Source organism: Hyperoodon ampullatus, assembly GCF_949752795.1.
Source record: "Hyperoodon ampullatus genome assembly, chromosome: 11".
NCBI classification, from domain to species: Eukaryota; Metazoa; Chordata; class Mammalia; order Artiodactyla; family Ziphiidae; genus Hyperoodon; species Hyperoodon ampullatus.
The window spans coordinates 17,918,177-17,933,628 of NC_136924.1; the positions used below are offsets into that span (position 1 = coordinate 17,918,177).

Consider the following 15,452-nt stretch of genomic DNA (forward strand, 5'->3'; position numbering starts at 1 on the left):
CACTGTGGGAGCTACGGAATTGTCACAGACCCTGGCCCCACCTCCACGTTCATGCGTCCACAAAGTTCGCTGCTGCTAACTCTAGCCCCGCGCCAGCCACCGGAGTACCAGCATCTGCTCGGATGTCCCACAGTTGTTTAGCTGACAGAGGCGCCAGCAGCGTAAAGTCACAAAGTCTCCCGACGGGGCTCAGATTTCAGCCCACCTCTGTGTGGGGGCAACTGCAGGCACTTGGGTGCTCCCAGAGCTCGTAGAGGCGGAGCCCTGCCCACTTTGAGCACTGTGAGGGTGAGGCTGCTCTGGCGGGGCCCCACTCCTCCCTTCAAGGGCTTGTTAACAGTGGGGCTTCTTTGGTGGACCCAGGCTTCATCCTGCACACAGCCCCAGTTGCAGCCCAGGCCACACTCCAGCCCCTCCAGCTTCTCCGCAGAGCCACCCCCAGTCCTCTCCCCAGGTCTGTCCACTGAAGCCCAAGTTTCAGCACCCAGCCTCCACTCATACCAGGAGACACATGTCTTGGGCTGGGGAGTGCAACAAGGTGGCCAGGACCAGGTGTGCTGGTCTCTCTCTCTTCTGCCAGCTGTAAGCTGGTTGCTGCACTCTCCTCTGAGCCTCTGAAGCTCCCTTTCTGTCCCAGCTGATCTCCCAGCTGGTGAAGGGAGTTCCCAGGGTGAGAGAACCTTTCCTCTTTCACAGCTCCCTCCCAGGGGTGCAGGTCCCATCCCGCTTTCTTTTATTTTCTTTTGTCCTACCTGGTTACACGGTGATCTTTCTCGCAGCGTTGGCTGTATGAGGTCTTCTGCCAGCATTCAGTAGGTGTTCTGTGAGAGTTGTTCCACATGTAGATGTATTTTTGATGTATTTGTGGGCGTCATTGAGTTCCATGTCCTTCTATTCCGCCATCTTGATCTCCCACCTATAAATTTATTTATTATAAAACTGAAGCAGAGTCCATTGATCTAGACCCATTCATGAAAAGGACTTTTATGTCCAATCTCTCATGACAGAGAATTTTTTTCTTTCCCTAATGTTTCTGAAAAGTAAAGCCAATAGAGAGATGAAAAAAAAACTTATAGTTTTACTTTTAGAATCATCAAATATCTTTTTTTTTTTTGCTCTTCTGAGACCTTCCAAAACACTAAAAGCTTCCAGTATCTCTGCCTGGATCTTTGTCTGAATTATTTACCACTGGTGTTTCTTTTCTGATTGATATCTGGGGGAGATTAGGTGTTTTTATATTTACCCTGAACACCAGTGGGTACTGGCAGCCAGAGCTGTTCCCTACAACATGGAAATTTGGAGCAGTGGCCCAGGGCTGTGTGTTTTGAGGGAATCCCTAACTGCTGCTGAGAAATCAGTTACTGGAGCTCCCCAGCCTCCCACAAGGACCAGCAGGTAGTGTTGGAATGCTGCTGCTAGTGACTCAGCATGGAAATCAGCCACTAAGGCCACAGACTACAGCCTCTGCACACCTCCTCTTTCCACTCCTCCCCACTCCCAGCCTTTCCACATCTGCAGTCCCTGCTTCCTTCATCCCTTCCAGCCCCAATGAGAATCACAGCCATTTTGAGCTGGATGAGAACTGGGAGGTCATCTAGTACCTTCCTCCATTTTAAAGAAACATCTGAGGTGCAGAGACGGGGGGGGGTGGTCCCTCAGCCTTGAAGCCTGGCCCCTAGAGCTCCATCCTCCATGCACCTTTCTGACCTGCCATCTGTAGGTGGGGAGGTGGGAAAGATCACTCCCAGCAGAACTCCCGTAAGGAAGCGTCCCGGATGTTTTTAAAAGAAATATGATAAAGCTGCTAGTGTAGGAGGGTACAACCCTCCAGGGACGTGGTCAGGCTATGAAAGACCAGGACAAATTGCAAAGCATGAGGCTAGGAGAGAAAAAGGGGAAAGTTGGAGAGGGAAGAGAGAGAAAGAGCTCTCTCCTTTCAAAGAAGAGAATGGAGCCAGCAAAATGGGGTGGTGGGTGGTGACTGTGGGCTGTGAGCCCTCCCCATAATCTGAAATCTTCCGTAAAATAAACACATACACTCATAAAATATTTGGCATGAGTAGGTTTACAGTGGAAACCAACACAGGAAGCCTACCAAAGGGCTAAGTGTGGCATTTGGCCCATGCTGTTCACTGAAGAAACAGAATGTGTACAAACAGGAGTCCAGGGGCCAGAAGAAGCCATTGGAATATTTCTTTATAAATATCTAAGGGAGAGTTTTGGACTTGTTGGAGGTTTGAGCCAATTGTACCGACCTCTCTGAAATGCAAGGGCTGACACCTGGGCATAAAGATGTATGAAGATATCTTTGGGGAAGCAGAGGGAGCCTTCCGCAGTGCACAGTCGTCCCTTTGTATCCACAGGGTATTGGTTCCAGAACACCAACAGATACCAAAATCAGAGGATGCTCAAGTCCCATATATAAAATGGTATAGTATTTGCATATAACCAATGCACATTCTCCCGTATACTTTAAATCATCTCTAGATTACTCATAATACCTAATACAAGGTAAGTTCTATGTAAATATTGTAAATACAGTGTAAATGGTTGCTGCTGTGCTGCAAATTCAGGCTTTTTGGAACTTTCTGGAATTTTTTTTCCCAAATATTTTCAGTTCACAGTTTGTTGAATTTCAGAATGCAGAACCTACAGATAGTAGAACCGACTGTACCTTGACCTATCTGAGGTTGGTCTTGAGGGTCTGGGTCATGAGGGTCAGGACTTAACCTGGGCCTGGAGTGAGCATGAAAGAGGGAAGAGGCGAGAGCCCGCAGCAAGAAAAATATTTAGTGTGAGGGCAGGATCCATTTAGAGCTGAACTCAGGACCAGTATGGTGTGAGCAGGTGGGAGGAGAGAAGAGGAAGTGAACACACCCTTAATAATACTTCTTGATGTACCTGTGTGTGCAGTAGCCACAGACCTGGCTCCAGGCGTCATGTGTCACCTGCACAAAGGCTGGGACCCCTCAGGTTCAAACGGTGGCACATTCAAAGAAACAGTCCAGCAGATGAAACAAATGGAGGAGCTATTCTCATGTTGCTTGCATTTCTCAAAATACCATTTATGGAAATCCAATGTATCACCCATAGCAATACTTACTAAAGTTTCCTTTCATGTATTCCCCATTGTGTGTACTCCTGGCAACTGCCTCTTTGAACAAACTCTCCCTATTGACAATTGTCTACATCTTTTTCTCTCTGCTCTCTTTTCTGTATCATGTAGATCAATTTAGCGTCTTCAACTTCTATTTTCATTTTCTCTTCATTATCCTGATTCCCTCCAACAAAGGAGAGTCAAGGAACTGACCCACGAAGCAAAAATCCTTCCTTTTCCTGTCTACCTGTGTAGTGTTGACTCTCAGTTCTCCTAGCTGTATTGCAGCAAGAGTGGGAGCAAGGTTGGCAAAACCAGAAATCTCCCCCAAGGGCCAGGGAAAAGGAGAAGGCAAGGGGCAAAACTAAACTCTTCGGTGACAAGGGTAAACAGGCCTGAAATATGTGTATTAATACATCTTACACGGCCACTGATGGAGTACGCAATTTCTAGGGGATTTAACAAAATTCAAACTTTTCCTGTGCATTCAAATCTTGACATCAGTTTTCCCACTTAGGAGGATTGAGGGGGTGGTGTTATAGGTGATGCTGATGACCTCTTCCTTCATCACCATTGCTGGGAAGGCAAGATATCTGAAGATAGATTCTTTCATTTCTTTAATTGGAAAGCAGCAATGTTTCAGTCAGTAATATTCAATAATACTTCTTAAGCACATTGAAAAAACCCATTTCAGACCCTGAATTTAGTACTGGTAGATAGATGCTTGCTAAGACAGTTTAATATGGAATTTTCAAAAGCAAATTCTAGTCCATGGCTTATAAATTTTCCTAGCAAGCTCACAGGTGTGAGTGAAATCTCTAAGGGTTTCTCGTGTCCAGACTTCTCAGTGCCTTGATAGGAGAAGCGATGTTCTGATTCACCTGCTTTTGCCTTCCCCAGTGGTGTGAGCAAAATGAACAGTGCAGACGCCTTCACCTGCCTGAGCTGCTAGTGGCCCCACTACACAGGCTGACTCGATACCCCTTGTTGCTGAAGAACATCTGGAAAAGGAGTACAGACTCTACGGAGAAAATCATGATCTACTCCATCAAGGAAAAGGTGGAAAAGTCAATCTGTAAGTCCCTGAGATGAGTGACCCAGAGCTCCAGTGTCAGCTTTAATCAAAGAGTTGGGGGACCCTCTGGCTCCTGGGAACCATTTGGGCTTCCATCCTAGGAGGTAATTCCATTGACTTGAGGTCATGGCTTTCCGAAATGTGGATTCAAGTTTGAGTTTGCATTGTAAATCAAACACACTCAAAACAATGGGCTCCAGTCACATCCTGGTGAACCCTATGAGAACTCTTAACTCCAAGTTCACGCAGGACGTGGCCCTGTCTCCAAGGCTTTCAGATGTGGGTTCAGGCAGGAAAAGTTCTACTTCCCAGATGATGAAGGCACTTTGTTTTTAACATCCATACTGAACCCACACACAAAGCAAATGGGAGTAAACAGCATGGGAAGCCTTTCCGGAGAATAAATTACCATCCATCATTTTTTTTAGGTCACTGAAATCCAGGGCCAGTCTAAGTATAATGCCAACTGCAATCTTTAGACCCGAAATTTGGGAATAGGAAAAGAGAAGGCCCTGTGATGACTTAAGTTTATTTGGGTAGCTCTGTATAATCAAATTCAAATAAAGAAGTTCGTGATATATGTCCATAAACAAAGATTTCCTGGGGAACATCAAAAGGGAACAATTCAAAATGATGATTATCAGCTGTACAGAAATGACATCTTTCTTTTTCTTTTGCATGTTTAAAAATAAAATGACCATTCACTTAGGAGTTTCTTCCCTTTTTTAAAAATTTTTGTTGAAATTCTAAACTAACCCAAGGAACTAGAATTCAGCTTATCAAGTGATTAAAACAAAAAATTCAGTTAAAGACAGACTTTTTTAAACTTTTAAAGTAATTTTGAAGATTATTACTCATTTTGATAAGTTTGTGAGGGAGATAACATCTCTTCTAGGAATTTCTCAATAAAATGAATTCTCATTGTTGGGGAAAGAGATCCCTGTGGCCTTCCTTTAAAGCTTAAAGATGGAGAATTCTCAAGGATTCCCTAACCATGTGATTCTGTGGGTCGACGACTTGCCCTCCATGTATTCAAAAATCATTTCAAAACCTCAATAGCAAATATGTTATTTAAAAACATTGGAAAATTAATATAGACCTTCAAAGCGAAAATGAGTTCTTACCAAAAGAAATAATCAACCTTACCATAAAGTGAATATATGTTTTATGATTAAGACAAAAGGATATGTTTGTCCTTGTTAGTCTGATTTTTTTTCCTTCCTGTGATCACAAGCTGTGTGATGTAGGGAATATGAGAAACCTACTAAGGGAACTGTTAGTATTATTGAAATAAAAATGCACAATACATTTCCAACTTACTGAGTTTAATTAGTTCAGCTTCATTTTTCTCTGCAAGAGGCTGATTTCAAATTAGTGAGTTTTTCTAAGGCATTTAAACAGCAAGAAATATGTTAAATGAACCTAAGATATGGTTTGGCTCCAGGGGCGGTCAATATCTCTAAATGATTCCTGTGGATCTTGGTTAAATTTTATGCTGTAATGTCTCATGCATTTAAAAATATATTGGATGTGTCTTGTCTTTCAGGAGATCTTGAAGGAAAAGTGAAGTGGCTTGCCAATTTTAAAAAATGCAGACATCTACGGGAGATTATAGTGTGGCCTCCACTTTGGGATAGAGATAAAAGGTTTTTCATTCCAGAGGTACAGAAAGGATCAATTAGAACCTATGTCCCTTTCTAAACGTTTGGCATTCAAGTGGAAGTATACTAGTCTTACAAAGTCCCCAGCTGCCCACTAGAATTAAAAATCTAGCAAGAAGGGATTCCCTGGTGGTGCAGTGGTTGAGAGTCCACCTGCCGATGCAGGGGACACGGGTTCGTGCCCCGGTCCGGGAGGATCCCACATGCCGCAGAGCGGCTGGGCCCGTGAGCCATGGCCGCTGAGCCTGTGCGTCCGGAGCCTGTGCTCCGCAACAGGAGAGGCCACAGTGGTGAGAGGCCCGCAGACCGAAAAAAAAAAAAATAGCAAGAAGTAAAGCCTTCATCCACATGGCATTGTGTGTGGGGAGGCTGACCTCCTTATGCCATTCCTGAACTAGTCCTTCTAAGCATTTTTCCCATTCTTTCCCATTCCCATGTGCATTTACTGGCATTTCCAAATGTCAGGAACTTTCTAGACAGAGTACATTGCCCCAGCTTCTAGAATATGCTGTCCTCCAATCACTAACAACATCTCTTTGATTTCCTCCCTTTTTTTGCCAGTGCCTGAAACACGTTTTTAAAGAACACATGGCAGAAAACATCCTGTCACCAACCAACAGACACCTTCTCTATGAAGGAAAATTAACTCTTGCAGGTAAATAACTGCTTCCTTTACAAACCCAACATCTTTGCTACCTTGTAACTTGTCTAGCTGTTGCTTATCGAACGGTGGCAAGAATTGTATTTCCTTATGGCCAAGGCGATGGAAGATGTGAATCAGAGAGCATCCTATGGAGTCACGCAGACTCCAGCTTGATCAAACCGCGATGTAACTAGCCACATGCCCTCCATTTTCTCTCTATAAAATAGGATAACGATATGTCTTATAAGCTCGATGTTAAAGTGAAGTAACATATGTGAAGAGCTTAGCTCAAGGTCGGGAATGTAGTAACCACTCAATGTCAGCTGTTACCACCCTCATTTTACTCCTCCAGTGAGCTGGGCAATCATACGCTCAGTGTTGACTGAGAACCTATTATGTAACACATGTTGCATTGTGTAGGTACCATTGGAGGATAGAAAAGCCATTATTCTGGATAATCCTTTCCCTCTAGTTGGGAAGCACTGCCATAATGAGCAGACCTGCAGTCTAAGTCCAGAAGAGAGTCTGATGCTGGAGTACCCAGGAAAGGCTTCATGTGGTCCATGGGACTGGAGGCGGGCTTTGGGGGGATAGAAGGGCGTAGTTCAGTGAAAGGACAGGAGGGAGGACATCCGGATGAAAAGCACAGCAAGAGAAAAGGCTTGGAAGCAGAAGCCACTTGAGAGAATAGGCTCACGGCAGCGTGGTTAGGAGGGTGATCCCCGAGGCTGCCTGCCGGCTTCCCTTCCCAGCTCAGCCTTTGCTGCCTGGGTAACCTGGGGCCACTTAACAGCAATCTCCCCATGCTGCAATGTCCCCTCTTTGTTGTGAGGATTAAATGAGCTAATGGATGTATAAGCAATTGAAAGAACCATTGGCAGAGAGTCAGTGCTCAGTAAATATTATCAGAAAGGGCTGCCCAACTGAAATAAGATTTGCATTCATTCATTGATTCACTTCTTCACAAAATCTTGATTGAGCACCTACAGTGTGTGAAGCCCTGTGGGATGTGAGGTTGCCTGAGATCTTTTGGGGGGTGCCAGGCAGTAACTCCTTATTCAGTACACACCTGTTGAGAACCTGCTCTATTTTAGGGATAACGCCAGATGTCAGCTTGGGACATAACCCCCGCAGGCAACTGCCAACTCGAAAGGTAGACATGCCCAGCTTTTTACATCAAAGGGCTTTTTCATGCATGTTTTCCTTCCAGTGAGTTATGCAGAGAAGTTACATTTAATCCCATGTCACAGGTGAGACTCGGGGAGGTTCTCTATCATGCTCAAGGTCACTTGGCAAGTTAATGGCAGCATCCAGACCCAAGCCAGGTTGCCTCACCCTAGCAGGCTTCCAGAATCATAGCCACTGCCTTGAAAGCCAGAGGGACCCAGCCAGGAAATTGCAGGCAGCAAGAAGCCACTGAGTGCTCAGGGACATGAGAGGCTTAAAAGGGTGTTGAAGAAAGAGTTATGGGAAGCAATACACAAAATGGCTAGAGGAGGAGACCAAAGCAGAGAGACCAGCCTGAAGGCGCCACAGTGAAGCAGGATGGGGTGGGAAGAGCCTGGGCCTGTGTTTCTCAACCATTCTGCACCTGTAGACCACTCCCCTCCCACTTTCATTTGGAAAGATAACAATCTTACCCTTTCTTTTACAATTTCAAAAATAGGGCTTCCCTGGTGGCGCAGTGGTTGCGAGTCCGCCTGCCGATGCAGGGGACGCGGGTTCGTGCCCCGGTCTGGGAAGATCCCACATGCCGCGGAGTGGCTGGGCCCGTGAACCATGGCCGCTGAGCCTGCGCGTCCGGAGCCTGTGCTCCGCAACGGGAGAGGCCACAGCAGTGAGAAGCCCACGTACCGCAAAAAAAATAAAAAATAAAAAAATAATTATATCATTGTGACAAAGCCAAATCCAACCAAAACCAAAAGTAATGAAGCAAAACACAGTTCTGTGTACAATCCTATGCCTTTCCCTGCAAAATTAGCCTCCACCTGAAATCATCAGAGATTTCATTTCACCTCTTCCCTCTATCTACCAAATTCCCAACTGTGATACCCACCAGCCTATCCTAAAATGTTAGAAATGGGCGTGGATCAAAAAGGATAAATCTGAGAGCTATTTCAAAGGCAAAAACAGGAGGGCTTTATGATTGATAAAATGGATGAAGAGGAAATGAGTCAAAGACCTTCAAGTGTGCTTATCTATCTACCTGAAAGGTTGGTAGATGACCCTGAGGGTGGCGGAGGGAGTGGGTCAGGGAGTCAGTTTTAGGGTTCAGGTGTGGACGTGATGGGAGGCCATGTAGAGGCTGGATGAACATGACCATGAAATATCTCTTGGTGAAAAGCTGCGTCAAATGTGTATTCACATATCAAGTGGGATGGGGGTGCTTGTCACGGAAGCATGGGTGGGAGACTGGCCTAAGAAGGAGTCGTTATGGTTCAACCCAACTTTTCAGGAAAAGTTTCTTGTAGAGTCAAATGAGGTAGAATGGGGATGACCTACGTAACCATTACTAACACCAGGCTCCTGTCTGACAGCACATGCTGTTAGTCAGATTTCATCAGAGAGGGGTGTGTCGTATAGTAGTGTCAAATCAAGTTTAAAGTCCCTGGAACTTTGGCTCGGAGTTGGCATAGAGATATGGTGTCGGTGGGGGTAATAGTGTTAGAAGAAACAGGACATCATTTTGAATGGAAAAAGCATTGGACCAAGAATTAGGGGGTCTAGCCCCAACTGTGGGCTTTGGGGAAATTGTTTAAATTCTCTTAATCTCTTCTGTAAATGTTGATGATGGTGATGGTGATAACCATGATGACGATGGTATCTACCACTAATATATTATGTTTCAAATTTTCTTCTAGCCTTAAAAACTGTAGGTTGAAATTAAGTGCATTTTCTCATTCCCAGAAGGTCCAAGTTTTTATAACTTTCGGAGCATAACCAGCTTCCCACTGGAATTCATGCCAGCATGCCCTTCACAAATGCATTGCCCCCCACAGACTGGTATTTCTAAATAGAAAAAGAGGTAAAGTTCAGACAAATAGGATGGCCCAGCAGCTGTAGCACCTAGAGAACACACGTTGTTCAAGCTGCTGCAGAACTAGAATAAGTCAGTGACGCTGCTCTGTTCTCTAGCAGTGTGATGAAAACCCCACAGGCCAGACTTTTTGAGAAAAAATAAAGACCTAATCGAGTTAGAACTGCACAAGTTTGTAGGTCTCAGATCTGGTTGTGCGGCACATAGCTTCAAACTCCTGGGATCATATATGTGAGTCCTCTAACTTTATGCCTACAGTCTTCCTCCTTAGTCCTTTTTCATAATCCCGTATTTACTTTAGCACTATCAGCTCTTGAATTTATCTTAAATCTTGTTCGTGTTTATTATGTATCTGCTCTCACTATAATTAAAGCTCTTTGAAGGAGAGATTTTGTCTTAATCATTGATGCATAGGAGGTGCTCAGTATTTGTTGACTGCTTGGTGGAAAACTAGGGCCTCAATAAACGGTAGCTAAAATAATCATCCTTTCCTAGAATGAAGTCTAGGACATAGAAGATGCTCATACCTGTTTGTTAAAATACTTGAAGTTAGAAGGAGAAAACAAAGCTATTTCATTTTGACAATGATCATTCACCTAATTCAGATAGGAGTGGCAGAGGGTGGGGAAAGCAATATTTAACAGGTCTTAAAGGTCTAGCACTGTCCAAATGCCCCATTCCTTGCCCTATGTGTTAGTTAGGATATTAAGCCAGCTCTTGGAGACAGACTGGTTTATTTATCTCGCATGTAAAATTCTGAGCCATATGACAGCTTTACTCCATGAGGCCACAAGGGATCTGGGTTTCTTATGTCCTCTTGCTCTGCCATCCTAGAGACTGCTTTCTTCTGTGGCCCCAAGATGAGTCACCAATGTGCCTACGTTCTAGCTCATATTCCATTGGTCAGAATTTAGTCACTTGGTCATGTTTAGCTACAAGGAAAGCTGGGAGATGTAGTATTTATTCACAGTGAACGTCTACCCACTAAAACTTGGAAATTTCATTACTACAAAAGAAGGAAAGAATGGTTTTTAAGGGACAACCAGCAGTCTTTGCTGCAGCCCAGTTTGCAAAAAGGAGTTTCTAGTAGTGATGGAAAACATTAAAACAAACTATTCAAGGACAATTCAAGATTGAATAAAATATCTAATTTCTCTTCTATGCAAATACAGAAAGTATCTTTCCTCTAAACTTAGACTAAAAATGAATCCCAGATATTTTATTTATTAATTTAACCTTAGACGTCTCATTTCCACAGGTAAATGTATATGAGAAAGAACTTCTAGAAAAATATAAATAAGTAAAATAGAATAATAAAAAATATTTACTGATTTTTCATGTATTTACTTTAAGTGCCTGTCACATCCCCCTCAAGGACTGCCTATTCCTCTAAAATCATTTAAACTTAACCATTTCTTTTTTTTTTTTTGGTATGCTAATATAAACTACTATTTTGGGAACTTTTGGAAAGGGTAACCTTTGTCAGATTAATTTTAAATTAAAAATTAATTTAAATTTTTAATTTAAAAATTAATTTTTAAAAATTAATTTTAATTTAAAAATTAATTTTTTTAATTTTTTAATTTTTTTATACAGCAGGTTCTTATTAGTTATCTATTTTATACATATTAGTGTATATATGTCAATCCCAATCTCCCGTTTCATCCCACCACTACCACCAACGCCCCGCTACTTTCCCCCCTTGGTGTCCATATTTTCATTCTCTACATCTGTGTCTCAATTTCTGCTCTGCAAACCGGTTCATCTGTACCATTTTCTAGGTTCCACATATATTCGTTAATATACGATATTTGTTTTTCTGACTTCACTAACCATTTCTTTTTCTAATTTCTAAGGAATAGAGTTAAACTGAGAGGGGGATATCTCATTCTAATATTTTATTTCTCTTCTACGAGTATCCCCTTCTTAGGGAAAAGTAGAAAAGCGTATTTGCCTTCAGTTATTATCAAAAGTGATATCAGAAATATATTTGTAAATATAAAGCTTCATGAAGATTATTTAAAGCTTGTATAGACATATTGTAAAACTTAAGAAACCAATTGTTTCAGTGACTGTCTTAATCAGCTAGGGCTGCCATAACAAAATACCACAGACTGGGTGGCTTAAACAACAGACATTTATTTCTCACAGTTCTGGAGGCTGGAAGTTCAAGGTCAAGTTGCCAGCTTATTCAGTTTCTGGTGAAAGCTCTCTTTCCAGCTTTCTCAGTGTCCACACATGGCAGAGAGAGAGAGAAAGAGAGAGGGAGAGAGCATGCTCTGGGGATGACATTCATCCTGTCAGATCAGGGGTCCTCCCTTAAGCTTTCATTTAATCTTAATTACTTCCTTATTCCAAATACACAGTGGGGAGGGGGGTAGGGTTTCCACATAGAATTTGGGGGAGATGCAATTCAGTCCACAGCTATGACAAAGTGCCTTCTTTTCTGGTAATGTATACCTTTGCCAGTGACCACACAGATGAGTCAAGAGGGCAAAATGCTGGAGTTCTGTTAGTCAATAGATGTGTCCAAGACTTAGCTGAAACCACGACAAATATCATCCAGGTAACCTTAGATCCATCCACATGAAATGCCTTACAAATACAGTGTCTTTAAAGTTGGAAGGGTGGGCTCACGTCAAGTCCCTGCCTTAGGGAGAAATCAGTTCAACCATAATGCAGTTTTCTGACCCACGTGATTGGAGCCCCCTGAGCTGCAAGCCTCATGTGCCCTGATCCCCGGCCTGTGTTGTTTTCTAAGGGATTCTTTGATTTAAAAAGAAAAAAAAAAAACTCTGCTTACTGTTTCCAGCCCCAATTTCATCTTCTTTCTTTCCTCAGAAAGCACAAGATTCCTAGGTGTTTATCTGTTTCTCTTTGATGATTTCCTCTTAGTTACGAAAACTAAACGCAACAAAAAGGTAAAATGCTGTTGGCTCTAAATAATTCTGCTAAATGAGTTTAGAAATATTTCTGAATAAGTTGAGTTAAAAAAAGATTCTTATACATCAAATCGGACTTTACCCTCTAAAAAATGGAGACATTTCAAAATACTGGCTTTTTCCATCGTAGAGTGCTGGACTGAAAAACAACAGTAACAAAACCAAGTCCCATTTCTTCAGGATGTCAAAGAGTGTGTATATTTTTAGAATGACTTAGTCTGTATACTTTCGAGGCGAGTCCCAGAAGCCACAGGACTTTATGCCTGGCCTGCCTCAGCAAATGATATTAAGATACTTTTGTCCATATCCGCCTTTTCCTCATCCAAATTGACTACCACAACAAAAGCTGCCAGAGCAGGGGGCCTCTCTAAACCATCTGCTGCCAAGTGCTGAGGTGATAGCCACCACCCGTTCTCATGTTCTTCCTGAGAAATGATGCTTTGGGGGCTGCAGGTGGGAAGGAGCCCTGGTCTCTCAGTGTCTGCCTATAATTAAGAACTGCAGAAGCCAAATAAATGTACAGTTGGCATCACAGAAAAAAAAACGAGTCACCAGGGGCTAGAGCCACAAAATCTCCTCTAAGAATAGGGATTTCTCCCTTAAGTATTAATGGTTACCATTACCATTGTTACTCCCTGTTAAGCCATGGGTCTCATGGTCCACCAAAGGCTTTCTATCTAATGTCCCATTTCACAGTTGTTCCCTGACTGGTGTGTGTGAGTGCCTTCAGGAAGAGGCCTCCTCTACAGCTCTCAGACACCTGCCCTTAGAGATAGGAAGAGGATCTACAGTATGTTTTTGGCTGTCAGAGATAACTAATGTTGTTCTAACCCACTCACTTCTTTGCTAAACGACTAGCCTTACACAGATGTAAGATTATGAGACTAGATCTCTCAAATCTTTTAATAACCTAAGCTTTTAGATGGCATGTTGGTTAGTTGAGCTAAATAATTTAAATGTCTTTAAGCAATAAAATAGACACCCATTAATCAATCCGTGCATAGTTGATCAGTGGTTGAGGAGGGAATGGGTGTTGGAGAATATTAAGTCACAGTTTTGAAACTTGGATGGCCTCTTATTTTCAGCTACTCAGGCTAGCATGTCTGAACAGGCAAGCTCTGAAAAATCTCTGTCCCCTTCTAAAACCTGACGTTAAGCACAGCTTACCTTCTCTTTACATAATGGCACAAATCAGAGCCCATGAACTAGTGGCAGCCCATTATTGGCCATGTTATAAGATAATATTCTGGTTTCATGCTTCACAACTTGATTCCAAAATAAGTAATGTTATCTGTTTTAAATTCCTCTTTAAATTCTTCCGTCTGATAAATCTGAGAGAACCACCCGGAGAAGACACCAGGTTTCGTTTATTTTTTTGGAAGAAGAAATAAGGAATGTTATCTGCTTTAAATTTCTCTTCGCTATTTAATGCACAAATTACTTCACGTACATCCCAATCTTTGACACCCTTTCTTTGAAAAATTCAGTATTTTATATATTCAAAACAATTTCAGTTATTTACAAATCATAGAGCATGGAATTTATTTATTTAGATTTTAGTATAAAATCCCATGGACAGAGTTGGCCAACATGAGGCTTCTCTTTCTTGTTCATCTAACTCAGTACCATAGAGGGATACTACTGGAAATGAAGATCTTCCCATTGATGTGATAATGATTTAAATGTTTCCCAGCTATGAAATTACCCTGTTATTTATTCAGGTAATTAAACTTGGGGATCAGAAACACTATGCTTTAAATCACTGTTGTACTTTGGGAAATGCTTTTCAAGATCCAGAAAGAATAGTAAGCTGGATTTCAAGCAATTGTTTCTGAAAATCAGTTTACTTAAGGATGTACCTTAAGTATGTGCATCAATATTTACTTCCTACTTATCTCATTATTTTCCTCAATTTTAGAAACTTGGAGGCTCAGACCCTGGTTTAATGTGCCCTTCAGTTATTCCTGCGCTACAAACAGTAATCAAAGAAGGTGGTTCATGTATGGTACCCGATCAGCCCATTCCACTAGACAGATTGGTTGTCAGAGGGCTCGATCCACTCCACATGTCAGGTATGTGTCTGTTTTCATCATTCCGCTCATCTGTTTGCTATCCCAGAGTTTTATGTTGGCCTTTTTTGGTAACAGGTCTTGAATCTAATTTAAATCTTCATGAAAGATAATACTGGGTTCCTGTGTAGCTAAATATCACTCACTCTACAAGCTAGTTATGGAAGGAGTATTGGACTTGCTTCCACTGCTTGGAGGACCCAGCTCTGTCACTTGCTAGCTGTGTGACCCTGTGTGCAAGGTACTTAAATTTTCTAAGCCACAGATTCATCTTGGTAAAATCAGGATAATATCTACCCCGGTGAGCTGTCATGAGAATTAAATGAAATAATGCAGGTAAAGCACTCAATAAATGATAGCTATTATTAGGATGGTTATTCTGTTAACCATTTTTAGTACTATTGCTATTGTCAAAGCACTGGTAAACCATGACATGCTATGCAAGCCTAAGATATTTTATTGCAATTGCTCTATAGAAAAATGCCAGAAATATATAAATATATGTACATACATATACACATATACATCATGTGTATAGATCAGAAATGTATATTTTTGTTTATTTTTCAAGCATTTCCTGAGTGTCTCCTGTGAACCAGGCACCCTGTAAGTGCCCTGGAGTTACAAAGATGGAGCTCTCAGAGCAATGAAAGATCAATAAATCCTGTCAGGAAAGCCCTGGGCCTCGGAGGGCCTTGAAGGACATTCTGGCCTACTTAGTACTGGGCGGGTGGTAGCAGTGTTCAGAAGGAAGCATCCATCATTCTTTCTTGGGTACAGGCTCCTAGAAGACCAGCAAAGCCAGGCAGGAGGGGAGTGTCTTCCTGTCCCGAGGGAGGAGCAGGAAAAGAGGGAGCACTATCCATGTCCTGCACTTCCCACTCCAGCAGTCCAGCCCAGAGCACCAGTCATTAGCACAGGACCTACT

General features: G+C 42.4%; 1 protein-coding gene across 1 annotated transcript in view; it reads left to right on the forward strand.

The window, feature by feature from the left end:
• PLEKHG7 (pleckstrin homology and RhoGEF domain containing G7) overlaps positions 1-15,452 on the forward strand; it is a gene marked incomplete at both ends in the record, with an annotated part of 79,289 nt that overhangs the window by 58,143 nt on the left and 5,694 nt on the right. Inside the window, 5 exon segments of the mRNA XM_079714242.1 lie at positions 3,998-4,171; positions 5,721-5,834; positions 6,395-6,488; positions 12,355-12,434; positions 14,374-14,527. Of these exon segments, the coding sequence (XP_079570368.1) occupies positions 3,998-4,171; positions 5,721-5,834; positions 6,395-6,488; positions 12,355-12,434; positions 14,374-14,527 (616 nt within the window).